General features: G+C 41.9%; 2 protein-coding genes across 6 annotated transcripts; both read left to right on the top strand.

The window, feature by feature from the left end:
• Positions 1-461: 461 nt before the first annotated feature.
• On the top strand, positions 462-6283 carry mettl6 (methyltransferase 6, methylcytidine). Of its 5 annotated transcripts, XR_009119901.1 has the most exons (7): positions 462-1187; positions 1585-1719; positions 2011-2181; positions 2253-2394; positions 2483-2664; positions 4216-5143; positions 5460-6282. XR_009119901.1 is itself a non-coding variant. In XM_058053090.1 (6 exons), the coding sequence occupies exons 1-5, from the start codon at positions 894-896 to the stop codon at positions 2635-2637; spliced, it is 897 nt and encodes a 298-aa protein (XP_057909073.1). In that variant the 5' UTR covers positions 462-893; the 3' UTR covers positions 2638-2677; positions 5460-6266. The 5 variants fall into 5 exon arrangements, 3 of the variants coding, with proteins under 3 accessions (XP_057909073.1, XP_057909072.1, XP_057909071.1); XM_058053090.1 differs by lacking the exon at positions 4216-5143 and having other exon boundaries at positions 2483-2677; positions 5460-6266; XM_058053089.1 differs by lacking the exon at positions 4216-5143 and having other exon boundaries at positions 5460-6264.
• A 1870-nt stretch (positions 6284-8153) lies between these two features.
• Positions 8154-16664, top strand: sh3bp5b (SH3-domain binding protein 5b (BTK-associated)). Its single transcript, XM_058053085.1, has 9 exons — positions 8154-8455; positions 9562-9624; positions 10891-11019; positions 14343-14507; positions 14588-14718; positions 14790-14832; positions 14901-15123; positions 15254-15589; positions 16180-16664. Exons 1-9 carry the CDS (start codon positions 8390-8392, stop codon positions 16371-16373), a joined length of 1350 nt encoding a protein of 449 aa, XP_057909068.1. The 5' UTR covers positions 8154-8389; the 3' UTR covers positions 16374-16664.
• Positions 16665-16826: the final 162 nt, after the last annotated feature.

Consider the following 16826-nt stretch of genomic DNA (forward strand, 5'->3'; position numbering starts at 1 on the left):
CCTTTACTTATTTTGCACTATTTTGACTTTATTTTTCGTAAAAGGAAAACATTGTATTATTTTTTCATACTGTGATATTGCCATTGTATTGTGCTCGAAAATGAGTTTGTGGACAGACAAATACAGTATTACAGAGTATACAAAAATATTTGTCCAGTGTCTTATTTCATGATTATAATGATAATCGACAAATTGAAGGCCAAATCACAAACTCATTTGGCGGTGCTGGTTCTGTGTTTAAACCAGTAACTCATGTCACTTAATGATTGTGATGAATATGATACCTTCATAACATACAATCATACATTGTATTCTTGTTCTATTAACAATAATAACGTTTTTTTTTGTTTCCCCTCATCTACCCATACGTTTTCTATGCCACTTATCCTCACTAGGATCGCGGGAATGCTGGAGCCTATCCCAGCTGTCTTCGGGCGAGAGGCGGGGTACACCCTGGACTGGTCACTAGCCAATCACAGGGCACATATAGACAAACAACCATTCCCACTCACATTCATACCTATGGACAATTTGGAGTCGCCAATTAACCTAGCATGTTTTTGGAATGTGGGAGGAAACCGCAAACTCCACCCAGATGCCCAGACTGTGTGGCCAACATGCTAACTAATCGCCCACCGTGCGACCATCGGCCGGCCGGAACCTTGCAACAACGAGTAGGTTCTACACGGTCACGTTGAGCTGATGGACAAAATGGAGATCACAGGCGGCAGTGCTCATTTTAGTTTTGTTTATATATTTTTGCTATAATTTTCGTTTTTTGTAGCTATGTGCTCAAAAGCAATTTAACTGCACGTTTTAATATACGACATCAAATCACTTGATATAGGATATCACTTGGTACGGACGGCAAACTGGTATATATTTAATGCAGCATGTCTGAAACTTTTTCTCCTGGCAAAGACCAACTTTGTAATGAAGACGACAGCGTGAAAGAGGACGTCTGTCCATGTGTCCTCCAACAAAATGATAGTGTCTCTACAAAACATTTGACTCAGGAGGACAGCCTCTCCGGTGAGCAGACTTTGGTGTCCTCATTCAAACAGATGAAACTGGAGCGAGAAGCCCAGAAAAACTGGGACTTGTTTTACAAAAGGAACGCAACACATTTCTTCAAAGACAGACACTGGACCAGCAGAGAGTTTGAGGAGCTCAGGGCGTGCAGAGAGGTGAGGAAAATAACACTCAACACTTCTAATGTTGGACTTTAGACTCCGGCTGTCAGGTCAAGTTTAGCAAAATAAGATGAGGGATATTCACAAAAAGTGAGTACAACTCTCACATTTTTTATGGGGCAAAGCTGCAGACACTGATACAATGGAGTCAGTGCACAGCTTGGACAGCAGTGTAAAGTTACTGTCCCTTAATGTGTAAACTGCTATCAACAAAAGTGGTGTCATGCAACTCAATAGTGTTACAAGGTATACAGCTTGGACTGAACAGTGTAGAAAAGCATAATGAAGTGAACATATTCTCTGATGATTGATTAGAATAATGTTGAGTCCAGAATCATCATTTTGCGTCTTATTGTAAATAAGAAATTAAAATGTCCACTTTTGTTTTCAGTCCAAGTCCCAGAGGCTGGTTCTGCTTGAGGCTGGCTGCGGTGTGGGGAATTGCATCTTCCCTCTACTGGAGGACGAGGGCAACGTCTTCGTTTACGCTTGCGACTTTTCGCCGAGAGCTGTGGACTTTGTCAAAGTGAGAGAAGGGGCCCACAGCTGGACCCGCTGCTTGTTGAGAAGAGTGATTTACTTAGTTTGTAAAAGTACTTTTAACTTTGCTTCTGACCTGCTTCTGTGTGACTCAATTTTGCCGCAATACATCATTTTATTCTCTGTGTGTATGAGGTTCCATTGTAATATGAACAGAATACCACTAAATCTATTTAATAAATACAAATAACAAAAAATAATGGATGTATAGGAAACATTGATGTTTATGCAAGAGTAAAGCTAAAAACACTAACAAGGCTATCGTTTGTGTTGTTAGAAAAATCCTCTTTGCAGTCCTGAACGCTGCACGGTCTTCCAGTGTGACCTCACCCAGGATGACCTGCGGGACAACGTTCCTGAGGGAAGTGTGGACGTAGTCACGCTCATCTTCGTGCTGTCGGCGATCCATCCTGCCAAGATGACGCTGGCCTTGCGCAACATCAGCACAGTGAGTGCTTGACCATGTGCATGCTGAGCACTTGCTGAGCAGAGCGTCACTTCCTTGTTGTTTTGACAAAGGTGCTGAAACCTGGCGGTATGGTTCTCTTCCGAGACTACGGTCTGCACGATCACGCCATGCTGAGGTTCAAAGCAAGCAGCAAACTGTCAGAGAACTTCTACGTGCGCCAGGATGGAACCAGATCATACTTCTTCTCGAAAGGTGTGTAAATACCTTGTGATTTAAAGTTGTTCATGTGTTACATTAAAAGATTCCAGAGGGTTCCCTTTATGTGCGTCTGTGCTCACAGACTTTTTGGCGGCGCTCTTCTCCGAAGCGGGCCTCGAGTGTGAGACCAACGAGTACATTCTGAGAGAAACGGTCAACAAAAAGGAGGGACTTTGCGTCCCCAGAATTTTCCTGCAGAGCAAGTTCATCAAACCGGGCCTCCACCAGAACTCCTGACTGCATCTGATGCAGAACGTTCCAGAAGTGAGTGAATGAAGTGAGTGAATGAAATGCAGAAAAAGGGGTACATTTGCTATCATAGCCACACAATTGTGCTAATTCTGCTAATTATATTTGATTGTAGTCAATGTTATGCAATGGCTATAGTAGCCACATGTCCACACCATCCACAGGATTTGTAAACATTTCAGTTGGAAGCCACAATCAGAAAATGTAGTGGATCTCTGCAAAATTGTGATTTGACATTCACAGCTCAGCATTTTTTGATAAAAAGAAGATATTTGAAACATTTTTATTCATAAAATAAGCAATATTTTTAGGCATATGTGTAGTACTGTTCAAAAGCCAATCATTTTTACATGTTTATGTCTTTATGCTTCACTGATAATGTTTTTTCCGGCAAATCGTGTGATTAACGCACCATCATTTTGTGCTGTGACTTGGCTACGGAAGCACTCATTAGTCAGGATGTCCTATCTGATATTGATATCAGATAACGGGCCGATATCATCCAAAAAAAATTGGTATATAAGTGAATCAGCCCGCATCTAACATCTTAGATACTGGAACTCGGATACAAACGGTCCAGATTCTGCCCAATCACATCTACCAAATAGCGGCTTGTTTTTCCCCAACCCGTCCGATCTCCAGAGGTGATGCAAACTGCCTCTAGGACACCCAGCAATGCATTTTATACTTTTAAATAAAATTAGAATTGTGTGAGGCATATTTAGACCATGGATTATTTTGCAAGTAAACAATGGCAATTGAACAGAGAAGGGAATTGAATCTAATCTAATACATTTTTATGGGTGCTGCAATTACTTGCATTTTTTTAACCATTTGCTGGTGATCCAGGGTCATAACCACTGCAACATGCAGGGATCTATTGTAATAAATATATATATTTTTGTTTATTTGTTTTTTATTGAACCCAAAACTCTCGTGACAATGTCTAACTTGTTTTAAAGTAAAATTGAGGAATAGTTCCTCCTTGTTGTATATTCATTGCAAAATTATAATTTAAATATTGGATTTTGTGGTCTTATTAATGCAATTTTGATATTTAATTTTGATGTATGCATTATATATGCTTGCGGTTGTGTTTCGCCTCTTCAGAATGCCTTAATAAATTCCTCTAAAATGCACTCTGCACATGTAATTATGTGTATTCGTGTTTAAAAATCACATACTTGGGTTTGATTTGACCACATAGAACCCAAATGTGGGTCCAAGGTTGAGACCATTTAAGATCCCCTGCTCTAAAATATCTGTTCCAATGGGTGTTATGACTGAGGGTGGCCACCTTGGGGCGTTGTCGGGTGATATTTTGAACATTGAAAGAGTGGACGCTTTTACAAAATGAATACAAAACAGCACAGGAGTTGCCAAGTCTGCTTTATTTTCTCTAAATAAAAATCTAGACCACTGAAAATACAAGTTAATACTTAGTTACCGATTACATTGCGTTTCATAAACATGAGTCAACTTGTAAAGATGCAAACTTGTAACCATGGCTCTGTGTGGGTATGTGTGAGAGAGACATGATTTATACTTGATGATTTATACTTACAGACAGGAAGTCAGAAGATGCCAAATGGTCATGTGAGCATTTCGTCATGGAGGTTTCTCCCACTGTTACACAATGCCACTCTGGTATATACGCAACATGACACAACAAGCAAACACCCTCCAGGTTGTGTATGTTAGATCTCACCAGTTCCTGTTGTAGAGATGTTTCATACTGGTTATCCCACATACCAATATTGTCCAGTGCTACATTATAGATATCGATATGACCAATACCAATCTTGGTTGCAGCGCTTTCCTCAAACAGATAATGTGAAATGACCACATTATGCGTTACAAGGCTGTCAAAAGTGACGTGTTAATGGCGGTAACTAATTTAAGTCATTATTTACGTTACAGGCACATCACAGAGCCACAATATCATCCCTGCAGAGTCTGCCACTCTTTAATAACTTCTTTCTGACCTCAAAACATTCACACTATATTACACTACTATTCCAACACTAAATATGTCTCTAGTCCTCGGATTAACACTTCCGTGTTGTCATTAGACGACAACGGGGGGCACTTCTATGTGGGACACACGTCCCAATAAGAACAAAGTATGGAACTCTGGACTAATACAATCAGTGAAATTGTAAACTGGGCATATATGGGTATTTTTATTTTGTATTTGGTTTGCTTCTGCGGACATACTGCGCTAGCAAGCTACTGCATGTTGCTCTGTGGAGCGTGGTGCATACCTCAGCAGAAAAACCAGTACAGATATGACCTGATATAGAATTTTTATGTCAGTATCTGCCGATATTGTCGGACATCCCTAGCTGGCTGTTCAGTAAAGTTGTCCTTGTTCAATGGGCTTGTGGCATCTTCATTACTACAACCTCACCGTCTTCTATCCTGAGAAAAAACTCAGATGCATCACATGTCAATAAGAAAGAAGATGGCGAGATGGGAGTTGACTATTTTGAAGGTAAAAGATGACCTTTTTATTTTGTTTGCATGGTTGTGACCCACTATTTATTTATCTTAGTATCTGATCTAAGGGGTTTCCCAAGGCTCGATACCTGAACCCCTAGTTTTTATCTTGATATGACTCCTTTTCGTGAGGTAGTGAGACAGAGAAATACATCTAGTGTGACTGTTTTAACACAAGGTGCTGTTTGTGTGATTGAAATCCAAAGTTTTGAACCTTGGAGTTGTGAGTTAATACGTCCAAATACAGGCCAGTGTGGACCAAGGTCGCTAAAAAGTATTAACAAATACAAATCCTATTTTGTTTCAACAAGGTCTTGAAGACCTGACTTCATTTTTGGCCGAGATGAACCCAGCGGAAGTTTGACATCACGCAAGGCGGAGACACTTCCCGTGGGCTTTCCTGTCGCTGGACACAGTAACACATCCTGTTTTTCCACAACCTTCTGCCAGCACACTGGGCCAGGGTGGGGTCCTGCAGGACCTTCCAAGGCCTCAAATGAAGGTGCTGATGACATCCGCTACATGTAAGTGATATAAGCGTCCTGATAAGATGGTGACAATCAAGAAAAAGAATTCAGTTGATTGGGTCAGTGGAGCGTGAACGACGAGAGCATTAGTTTCCACTTAAACTGATATTCAAAGAAATGCATAGATAAAAGCATAAATCTAATTTTTTCCGCTCTGATTAGCTTGTAGAACAGACAAGTCAAGTTGCTCCACATTGATATCATCAACAAAAGCGACATAAACATGCTGTATGTAGGCATGTAATCAAATCCTAGAAAATGAAGTCCTAGAAAGGGACAATGTGTGTGTGTCATTCAGACAATTTCAATAAAACTAATTTGCTAACTGGATTACTTTTCGTTCCTCAAAGGCCAACAAATCAAGCACTTATTGAATTAGACGAGATGGGAAATCCAGTGGAAAGTCAATGTATGTATGCCATCGAAATAAAACCTCCTTAGTTTGTTATGTTGCTGACAAAGTAAATGAGTGTAGTTCTAATAATAACATGATATATAGTATCTCATTTTAGTTTTACATGATGCAGAGGGCCACCAAACATGCTGTGGGCCTGGAATGGCACCTGAGCCGCACTTAGTGTAACCCTTTACATCATAATAAATACGTGATCATTGGTGGATTTGTGGATGTACTGCTTGGATGCTAGGTTCGATTCCCCGCTCTGGCATCTCTGTGTGGAGTTTCCATGTTCTCCCTGTGCGCGCGTGGGTTTTCTCCGGGTACTCCAGTTTCCTCCCACATTCCAAAAACATGCTAGGTTAATTGGCAACTCCAAATTGTCCATAGGTATGAATGTGAGTGTGAATGGTTGTTTGTCTATATGTGCCCTGTGATTGGCTGGCGACCAGTCCAGGGTGTACCCCGCCTCTCGCCCGAAGACAGCTGGGATAGGCTCCAGCACCCCCGCGACTCTCGTGAGGAAAAAGCGGTAGAAAATGAATGAATGAATGAATGGTGGATTTGTGGATGGACTGCTAGGATGCTAGGTTTGATTCCCCGCTCTGGCATCTCTGTGTGGAGTTTCCATGTTCTGCCCGTGCGTGCGTGGGTTTTCTCCGGGTACTCCGGTTTCCTCCCACATTCCAAAAACATGCTAGGTTAATTGGTGACTCCAAATTGTCCATAGGTATGAATGTGAGTGTGAATGGTTGTTTGTCTATATGTGCCCTGTGATTGGCTGGCGACCAGTCCAGAGTCAAGGACCAAAGTCAGCTGGGATAGGCTCCAGCATGCCCGCGACCCTGGTGAGGATAAGCGGTATAGAAAATGAATGGATGGTATGGTGCATTTGCCATGAGTGCGACCCCCTACCACATATGCGGAGGGGCTCCATCTTGTTTGGGACAAATAAAAAACAAAAAAGAAAGGAAGAGATGAAAACATAGTTGTTTTGCTTTTCTTTTTTTCCACTTTTTGTTTTCCACAGCATCCATAAAAATGTCATGCATATGCCGTACGTTATGGCCAATTATGGAAATTCGATGATGCCATCATCAAATAGCTCATGCAGACCGCCGCCACAAATAGTTTGCAGTCCTGTGGGAAACAATGCTGTGCCCTACATTCATATTCATGACATGACAAGTGTGCAGTTGGAAGGTCAATTGGGTTTGTTAGCTGGTGTCTCACAACAAGTGTCAATCCATGCGTAATCTCATTTCAACTGTATAAAAAGACACAAACAATCCACACGGGCTTCATAGCCCTGACAGACTACTGGATCTTCCCTCTTTGCTTTAGCAAAGAGTAATTGATTCCTGAAGTGATGCTCATGGGCACACAGACAGATATTGTATTGTGTTTCACATTCCTGGGTATCAATGAATGCTCTCAAAGTGCAGCGGGGGCATAACAAAGCATGATGTGTTGGCAAAGCTAAAAACAGGAACCGTTCATGCACGTAAGACTGTGTGTGTGTGTGTGTGTGTGTGTCAGTCATGGCACAGTTTGGCAGGACAACACAGTCAGGTCCAAAGAACAGCAACAGACAGTGAGTTGGTGATATAGGCCACTATCTGCATATGTGATGTCAGGAAGGGATCACATGACCAAAAGGTTCATGACCACTGTTAAGTGTGCATCACTCTCTGTTATAAGTAGGACATGCACTTTAATTACTTAATAAAAAACAGGTTTGCACTCCTAGCACTGTTTCAAAGGAACATCATAGATTGTAAATAAGATTAGAGATCTTTGTAGAGGCTCCATTTTAATTTTTTTGTATATTTTGTACATTTTTTTTGTACATTTTTATTTCATTTAATATTTTTACTTTGTTTAGATTTTATTTAGGATTATTTCATTAGATTGTGCACCTAGTAAATCATTAAAGTTGTGCTGTAGCTTTAAGAAGTAGCTGTAATTCCACTTGATTAGCATTTCAAATGCTTGTGTATCTTTTATTCCACAGCAAGAAGAAAATCCGGGTATTAGGGGGCGTGACAGGAAGTGGTCATCAGGTGGCACTAATCAGCCCATCATAAAAAAAGGAGGCGGCCCGAATAGAACGTCAGTCATTTCAACACTTACCATCGGAGGAAGGAAGAAAGGAGGACGAGAGGGGGACCGAGGTGAAGCCCCGCTTGGTTTCCTTTGGTTCTGTTGTGTTCTTTAGCGTTGTGAGGGAACATCGAACCGTGATGTGTTTTGGCGTACTGTCGCGTTAACCTTCTCGTGAGAGCACAACGAGCAAGTCTTAGTCGGGAATCGAACAATGGAACATCATCGCCATGACGACGACGGAGACTACGAGGACGAGGAGGTGGATCCCCGGATCCAGGTAGACGCACACTCAATCCTCATGAAGTCTTATTTCGTCGAATATGTACGAAAGTGCTTTTAATGTAGCATCGTTAGCTCCCGTGTCAGCAATAAATTACCCGCCAGTGTGACTAATCAATTCGTCTATCTGCCTTTTGAGCATTTGGAAATCATGCCTTCGTCTAGTGTATGTTTGTCATTGGTGACTAATATTTAACGAGAACAAAGCAATGATAAGGCCAACATTCTAAGTAGAAATGAATATATTTATATTCTGTTTTTCCCCAGTAATTTGGGTCTTGAGCTAAATGCGTTACAACCACATTTAATTTATAAAGACCGAGCTGCTACACAGTTCATATGTTCTTCGGACACATGTAAATAAAGTTTTGAATTGAATAAAAAATATCCTCGACTAATTAGAAAATGGTAAACAGCAAGTCAACACATTTATTTCAATTAGATACATTTTAAGTGTCAACATGTTAAAAAATTGTGGTGACCCAATTCATACTTATTTTTAGACATTTGTGCAAATATAAACTTGATGTTCCACAATGTGAGGACACCATTTATTATTATATTATTATTATTGTAAAATAATAATCATCACACACTTGGGTTCCTCTGCAGCACACACAATGACTAATAAAAATATACATTTTATTTGTCATGTAATTTACCAGGCATGAAAAGACGTCAACGTTTGGTTTTGTAAAAATGTGGAAGCTAAAATAAGATCAACTTCCTCAGAGTCAAACAGGAAGTGTTGAACAGGAAGTGCGAACACACCTGGAAGCATTCACTTTAACTTTCCTCTCCCTGAGAATGTGGTCAGGAGAGCTGCTTTGTTCCATTAAGAATTCATGGAACTCCCAGGAGTCGTCCTGAAATCTTTAACACGCACATGAGTTGTTATGGTTAACTGCAAATCACTTATCCATTGTTAATAAGAGCAATGAAATGTCGTATCTCTTGCAATGAGATGCAACTTTGTGCACCTTAGGAACCAGTTCTTGGAAAAAAAAATCAAATTCCAAATAATTTGATTTCAGAGGTCAAACTGCATGTTTGTTTGGTTGCAGATGTTTCCAGCTGTGACGTGTTGTCTGTCGTGTTTTTCAGGGTGAGCTGGAGCGACTCAACCAGTCGTCAGACGACATCAACAGATGTGAGACAGCACTGGAGGTCAGCGTGCAACATTTAGCATGTGTTAATAGCGCTTGGGTTGATGGGTTGATCCTCGCTGGAAGCCAACATGGCAGATGCAGAGTCATACAAAGTTTACTCTGTTTCCTCCCGCTTCACAGAAACACTTCTGTTCCCTCTGTACCACTCCTCCACAGTTACATTTAGCAAACATTCATAATAGATGGCAATAGGAAGACTTCATATGATTGCTTCTACTCACACATAGACACACAATACAGAGAACAGGTGATGAATTTGTAAATGTAAATGATTAAGATTGCATTCAAAATTGCTGATTAATTCAAATAAATATTGTTAATTACTGTACATATTATAAGTAGAATAACAGTAACATGCATTTAAAAATACACAGTTAAAATAATTGTAAATTACCCAAAAAAATATTTAAAAATTGTAGATTATAAAATAAAAAAATGTAGAAGAAAAATTTAAATTACTATTGCAGATGATTGAGCAAACAGAAATTAAAATTTGTAGATGCAATTTGCATTTTCATGTATTTTCAATTAAAATAGTCGTAATAAAATTCTAATTTTGGATGAATTTAAATAGTATTTGATCAGTTAAAATGGTAGCTACGTTAAAATTAAATTCAACATTCTAGTTGATAAATTGTGACCATTTCTGTAGCGACAGAAATAAGAATATGTAACATACATAAATAGATATTTGCTTTGTTTTCAAGGACCCTTTATAGACGTGTTCCATAAGACAGGTTTCCTTAAATAACCTATGATATGATACTATATAAAGAATAAAGTAAAATAAGGGCGGAGGAAACGCTCCCAGCAGATGTGATCTTGCAAAGAATTGCCAAAGCTCTAAACGTGGTCATTGTTGAGTCGTATTTGATTCCACATTTAATGGGACTGTGATGATGCAAGGAGGCCACCCGACTTACGCAAGTACTTTTATGGAAGTAGGTCAGCAGTAGGTCTGCCATGGAAAGTCATAAAAGGGGTGAAAGTCTTGCTTTATAACAGTCATCACCTGGGTAACAAGTGCAAATCAATTCAGCAGGATGATTGGCACCTGAGAGCTAATCAACTGTCTGCATGATGATGTGATGCTCCACTCGCGATTAGAAATGTGACGCAAAAACGTTACGTGTACATATGCAGCTGTCATTCTTGTGATGACTCGCCAAAGTCCGACCGGCTTCTTTATGAACCGCGAAGACTTCTAGTTGCTGTTGCTGTGGCTCACCTGACCCCCCCCCCCCCCCCTCCCCTCTGTGGTCAGGATGCCAGGCAGAAGTTCCGTTCGGTCCTACTTGAGGCCACAGTCAAGCTGGACGAGCTTCTCAACAAGATCGGGAAGCCTGTGGACGAGTCCAAGCCGTATTGGGAAGCTCGGCGTCTGGCCCGGCAGGTAGGGGCTTGACTTGTACTCACTAATATCTTTGCATGGTTGAACTTCCTGGAAAACCTTTTGTTACACAATTTAAATGTAGTCTTCACATGCTGAGGATGGGGAAGTCCAACAATCTCACTTCTCTTTTCTCAGTATGGGTGTGTGTGTGTTTTCTAAGTGTACATCCTGCAGTGTACTTTAAAGTTTTGCTTTGTCACTGGGCAGTTTCGAACAGCACCTCAGGGCTTAATGAGACAAAAACGACAAAGTGAAAAAATCACTCCCATAATCACACATAGATTGCAGAAATGCAGAATCTTGTAATTAAACATTATACATCAGTAGAATCTTCCCAGAAAGTTGAGCCAGTAACATTAGGAGTTAGACGTTGGGGTGTCCTCACTGTGGAGCCCTGCGAGATGAGCCTTAAGGGGCTCAAAATAGCAAGTTGTTTTTCTTGAAAGTGTTAAAGCATTTGACACAATTACTCACAACTCCTCCATGCCGTTTGCCGACTACAAGTATTTTGGCTGGAGGAACACTGAGGTTTTGTCTCTCCCACACATGCCTGAACAAAAACCTGAAGTTGCAGACAGATGGCAGATTTGGTGTGGTACAGATGGCAGTATTTTTAAAAGTCAGTTTCAGTGTCTCCTTCCTTCATTAGATCCTCACTGGTCCTGCTTATTCGGTCAGTCTTTCTGTCTGCTGCTCTGATAGGAACACGACTTGTGCATGGAGATAATGAAGGGATGGTGGTGCACGTGCAAAGCTGTTAAGTCTCAGTTAAAGATACAATCTATACTTGGAACTCAAACATGTACTGTATATATGTGACACATCAGCTCATTGATTGCGACTTTCTACTGAGGGAGGGCAACCTTCAATGGTTAGCTTTGCCATTTGAAGAAAGTCTTATCTTTAGTCTTACTAAAACATATGTTGAACTCAGTATAAGGACGTTCTGGGGGAAATAACTATAGGTAGTCAAACCACAATGTCCTGACGTGTTTTTAGCTTTAGCTGTGGCTCGCATTGAATACAGCGTTACCTGGGTTTTGGTCATTCATTCGCTCTAAAAGGTCTGAGAAAAGAATGAAGCAACATTTCTCATGGGAAATCATCCTGTTCCAGACACCCAAACATGTGACCAAGAAATGCATTTATAGACATCATTTTAGTTTTAGGTGCAGAAATAATGCAAAATAATTGTCAATGAGTGTATAAACATTTAATATCATTTTTACTTGCGCTCTAGGACTATATAAACATAGAAACTATGTAAAGAAACTTTAGACTCCCCTCCTTCATCAGAGGAAAACTGGTTGTTTCCAGCCTTATTCGGTCTTTACTCATCTAAATTGGCAGTCGAACTTAGGGTGGTGTCAGAGAAAACTAATTTAAACCAAAAAACAGATAAAATTGACGTCCATATTTTGTTTTAGTAACTCCTCAAACATCTGAACAGTTGCTTACTTCTATGAAACTAAAACGGCACAGGAAGAAAATATCTTGTGGACAAAATAACTACATTTATTCACAGATTTAGAGCATAACACAAAAATAGTCTGAAATTCACACATGTGGGGAAAAAAAAGCAAAAGACGTCAGTAGACAAATAGTGAATGAGTTAACCTTTTCTTTTCTTTCCTTCCAATGGTGCAAAGGTATCGACTTGGGGTCGCCAAACCATTGACCAGTCAGGCTTTGGGATTTGCCTGTTTGATCACAGTTGTAAATTCCCTAGTATAGGTTTATATTTAGTGCAGGCACTCTTCAGGGTGGACGTCATGTTTTTCACGCCAGGCACCCCGCAGACCAGCTAAGGCTTCATTCTTCCTAGGACCAATTGCACATTGGAGCCGTTTGGGAAGTTGCTGTTGAAATTTCTGTCCATCTGTGTTGTTGATGAGAGTAGACAGTACACCAAAAATAGACTGGATCGGCCGCCAATCCCGAGCCTGAAGACATCCCTATAAAATAAGTTTATAGCTTTTGATAGGGTGAAAGGATTCCTTTGAGTTTTTGTTCCATGGTGGAGACTTATTTGGGTCGTGCTGATGTTTTAACAAAGTGCTGAGTCAGGAGCTTTCACTGCCATGAAATTTGCATTGGACTTCCTTTTTTTTTCCCTTTGATTCCACATCACCCCCTGTGACCTTTTTTAGGAGGTTGTTTTTGTCACACTGCTAACACATGCTATTGAATCTTGGGACAACATTTAGAGACCCTATAAACATGTGGTCATGCCTTTTTAAGGGGTTGGCAGGCAATTTTGAGCAGAAAAAAGGTTGAGAAATGTGCGGTCGTGTTTTTGTGATGAATGTTCCCATCAGATTGAAGCCACCAAACGTTTGCTGCAATCTCTGAAGTTAAAGCGACACGTTGCTAACGCAGCAGTAACTCCCAAGAGACGTGCCTCTGAAGATTCTGCGGAACTAATTATAATTTAAGTAGAAGTGTGTGAGAGAGTAAGCGAGAGAACGATGTGACGATGCAGAAGGGAAGGGAGCGGGAGATGGTGGAGATGTGGCCACTGAGGAAGATTAAAGATCTTACAGGAAGTGACAGTCAGGAGTAGCAGCAAAGTGATGGATATAAAAGGGTTATGGAGACCAATGAATTCTTTTGTAAATTGTGGTCGGTTTGTTCCAGACCCATCTGTGAGAAGTACATTTCTGAAGTAGGATTCCTTATTGATAAACAGAATATTTCAGTAGTTGGAGCATAAAAAAAGCTTTTTTTTACATTAGAGCCCTCTAGACGTGCACTAACACCCCTATAGTAATCTTTACACTCTTATTAACCAATATAGTAGACATAAGAAAAATAAGGGTTGGATGTGTAGTTTGTGTACTTTGACTGTGACAAAGTCGAGTGTTTATTTCATGCTTCATTTACTTTGCTTGTTAGCCAAAATGTTTTTTCATGTTTGGCACGGAGCGATCCAATAATCGCATGGGAAAATGCTGCCGGCGAGCCAAATGGTGAAGTTGCTGTCAAACCAAAACAAATGCAGCACAGTCGACCTCGCACGCACGTGTCTGAGGACCCAGAGAAGATGTTACGGTTTAGCTTCTGCAAGACCTCACTATTAGCTTGATTGGTGCAAACAAGAGCAGCTGCAGGTCGCAGCTGATGAAAACAAGGCAGGGCTTGTTGGCGCCACGATAAGCTGGCAAGCTAACAAGCATCTCTAATTGAGTTATAGCCAGTATGCTGATGTGCTACCATTTTTACTGTGGGACAAAATCGGCAACATTGCCCTTAATAAACAAAGACTACATATTCTGTACACAAGCTTTTATTTTACCGTTTTTTTTTTAATTTGGGGTTTGCAGGCCCAGCTGGAGGCCCAGAAGGCCACCCAAGACTTCCAGAGAGCTACTGAGGTCCTGCGGGCCGCCAAGGAGACCATCTCGCTGGCCGAGGAGCGGCTTCAGGAGGAGGACAGGCGTCACTTCGACTCCGCCTGGCAGGAGATGCTCAACCACGCCACCCAGAGGGTCCGCTGACAACCTCATGGCCAAACTTGAACTTTAGTGTGGATTGCGACGTGTCATTGACCTCTGATTGGTTCTTACAGGTGATGGAGGCGGAGCATGCAAAGACCCGAAGCGAAGCGGCGCACAAGGAAACGGCGGCCAATTACACGGCGGCCATCAGTCGCATGAAGCAGCTGGAGAAGAAACTTAAACGCACCATCAACAAGTCAAAGTAAGATCCAGAGAGATGTGACCTGGTGGTACTGGTTGCCATGGTGATATGACTTTCTTCATCCTCCACAGACCCTACTTTGAGATGAAAGCCAAGTTCTATCTGCAGCTGGAGGTACGAGACCACTAGTCTGCCGTTGGATTAGAAACCTCAGCCTGCTGACCCAACGTCTTTCCCTGTAGAACCTGAAGGCAACGGTGGACGAGCGGCAGGCCAAGCTGACCCAGGCCAAGGCTGAATACAAGGCGGCCCTCAGGACCCTAGAGATCATCTCTGACGAGATCCACGAGCGCCGCCGGAACTCCACCATGGGCCCGCGGGGGCAGGGTGTGGGCGCTGAGGGGGACGGCGGCGTCTGTGGGAAGGACGCATCCAGCTTCAAGATGGAGTCTGATGGAATTTCCAGTAAGAAGAAATCATTGGTCATAAATTGCTGTTGCTCCCAAAAAAAACTAAATCCTTTTTTAAAATGTCTCTTCTCTCCATCCCTCCTCCCCTCCACTCTCATTTGTCATGTCCGCGCCGCCCCCTGCAGTGATGTCTGTGTGCTTTGACGACGAGGCAGGCGGTGCAGGCAGCGCCATGTCTGAGGAAGATTCCGACACTCGTTCTACTTGCAGTTTGGCTTCCACTCCCGGAAGCCCTCAGGAGCTCCTGTCACCGTGTCCCCTCACCTCTCCATCACCAAGTCCCTCCTCATCCTCATCCTCCTCCTCCTCCTCCTCACCCTCGTCTGCGCCTCCCTCCAGGCCGTGCAGCCTGGACCTCCCAAACTCAGTTTCCCTGTCAGACTTCGGTCTCATCTCGCCGGTGCTTGGGCCTCGCAGCGAGTGCAGCGGAGCGTCTTCACCCGAGTGCGAACTGGAGAGAGGTGGGTGTGGCCTCTTTGCTTTGTACGTGTGCCCTGTGTACACATGTACTATACCAGGATACGTCCAATGTTTGACTTTTCACACTTAAATAATGTAAAGAAACGGAAGCTGGCTAATAATAGTAATAATAATAGTATAATAATACATGCCTTAATATTTTCCATGAGCCCTTTAGGCCACAGCCTCCCTGTGGTAGCACATAGGTGCTGCTCAGCAATTACTGCATAGAGGTTAAACAGTAGGCGCTACCATGTAGTTATACTTCACTTAACTCAGAAGAGCATGCTATGCAGATATTGTGGAAAGGGAAGACAGGTGGCACTAGTGTTAATACTATTTTTATGATGTAATAAAGACAGGCGTTAAGAGAAGGGAGTGGCCGATACATGCTGACCATAAGCCCTCCCCCTCGTGTGGTCCTAAGTGGTATTTCAAGAAGACGTGGTCTGCAAGCATTCTAGTTTCCATTTTCCATATTTTCACTTGTACAATCTTTGCACAGTTGTGTACAAAAGAAATAATACAAATGTTGAAGTGCGTGAAAGAATATAGACATTATACCCGGTGATCACATGATCCTCTCTCACAGGTGAGCGAGCAGAAGGCGCAGAGATGACTTTGGACAACGGGCCCGTCCTCAACAAGAACGTGATGTCCAGCACCAAGAAGAGTTTTAATCTGGAGGCTCGCTTCAGCTTCCTCAACCTGCGGCGCCAACGCAGTGACGCCAAAAACACTGATAACTTTTCCCAGAAGGCCGTGGTGCTGGTCAAAGGACTATGAGGACCAACTGCACTCTACCAGGAAGACTGAAGAGAACTATTGAGCTGGGGGTGCACCTTTTGACAAAGGAGTACAGTTTGAAGAACAAATGAAGGTAGTGTTTTGTTTTTTATCTACCCTGAAAATACTTGTCACAAAAAGAAATGAGCCGCCATCACCTTAAATGTCTTCATCCTTGTTATTAAGTCACTTAGTGTTGACATTTGATGGAAGCCAATGGCCAGACGAAAGGAAGGTCAATGAATGCGTCTTGTGGGAATGTTGAATAAAGAAAACGTTGCACTGACGGACCATTCTTTTGTTAGGGTCACTTCATTAGGTACAGCTTCACAATCCAATCGCAATTCCAGCTCCATCTTATTCAATTATCAATATTAAGTTGAGATGACTCCTACACTAAGGAGTCCAAAAGTATTGGGACACAGGCAGTCCTGTGAGGGCAGACTCTGCAAA

Source organism: Doryrhamphus excisus, chromosome 17, assembly GCF_030265055.1.
Source record: "Doryrhamphus excisus isolate RoL2022-K1 chromosome 17, RoL_Dexc_1.0, whole genome shotgun sequence".
NCBI lineage: Eukaryota > Metazoa > Chordata > Actinopteri > Syngnathiformes > Syngnathidae > Doryrhamphus > Doryrhamphus excisus.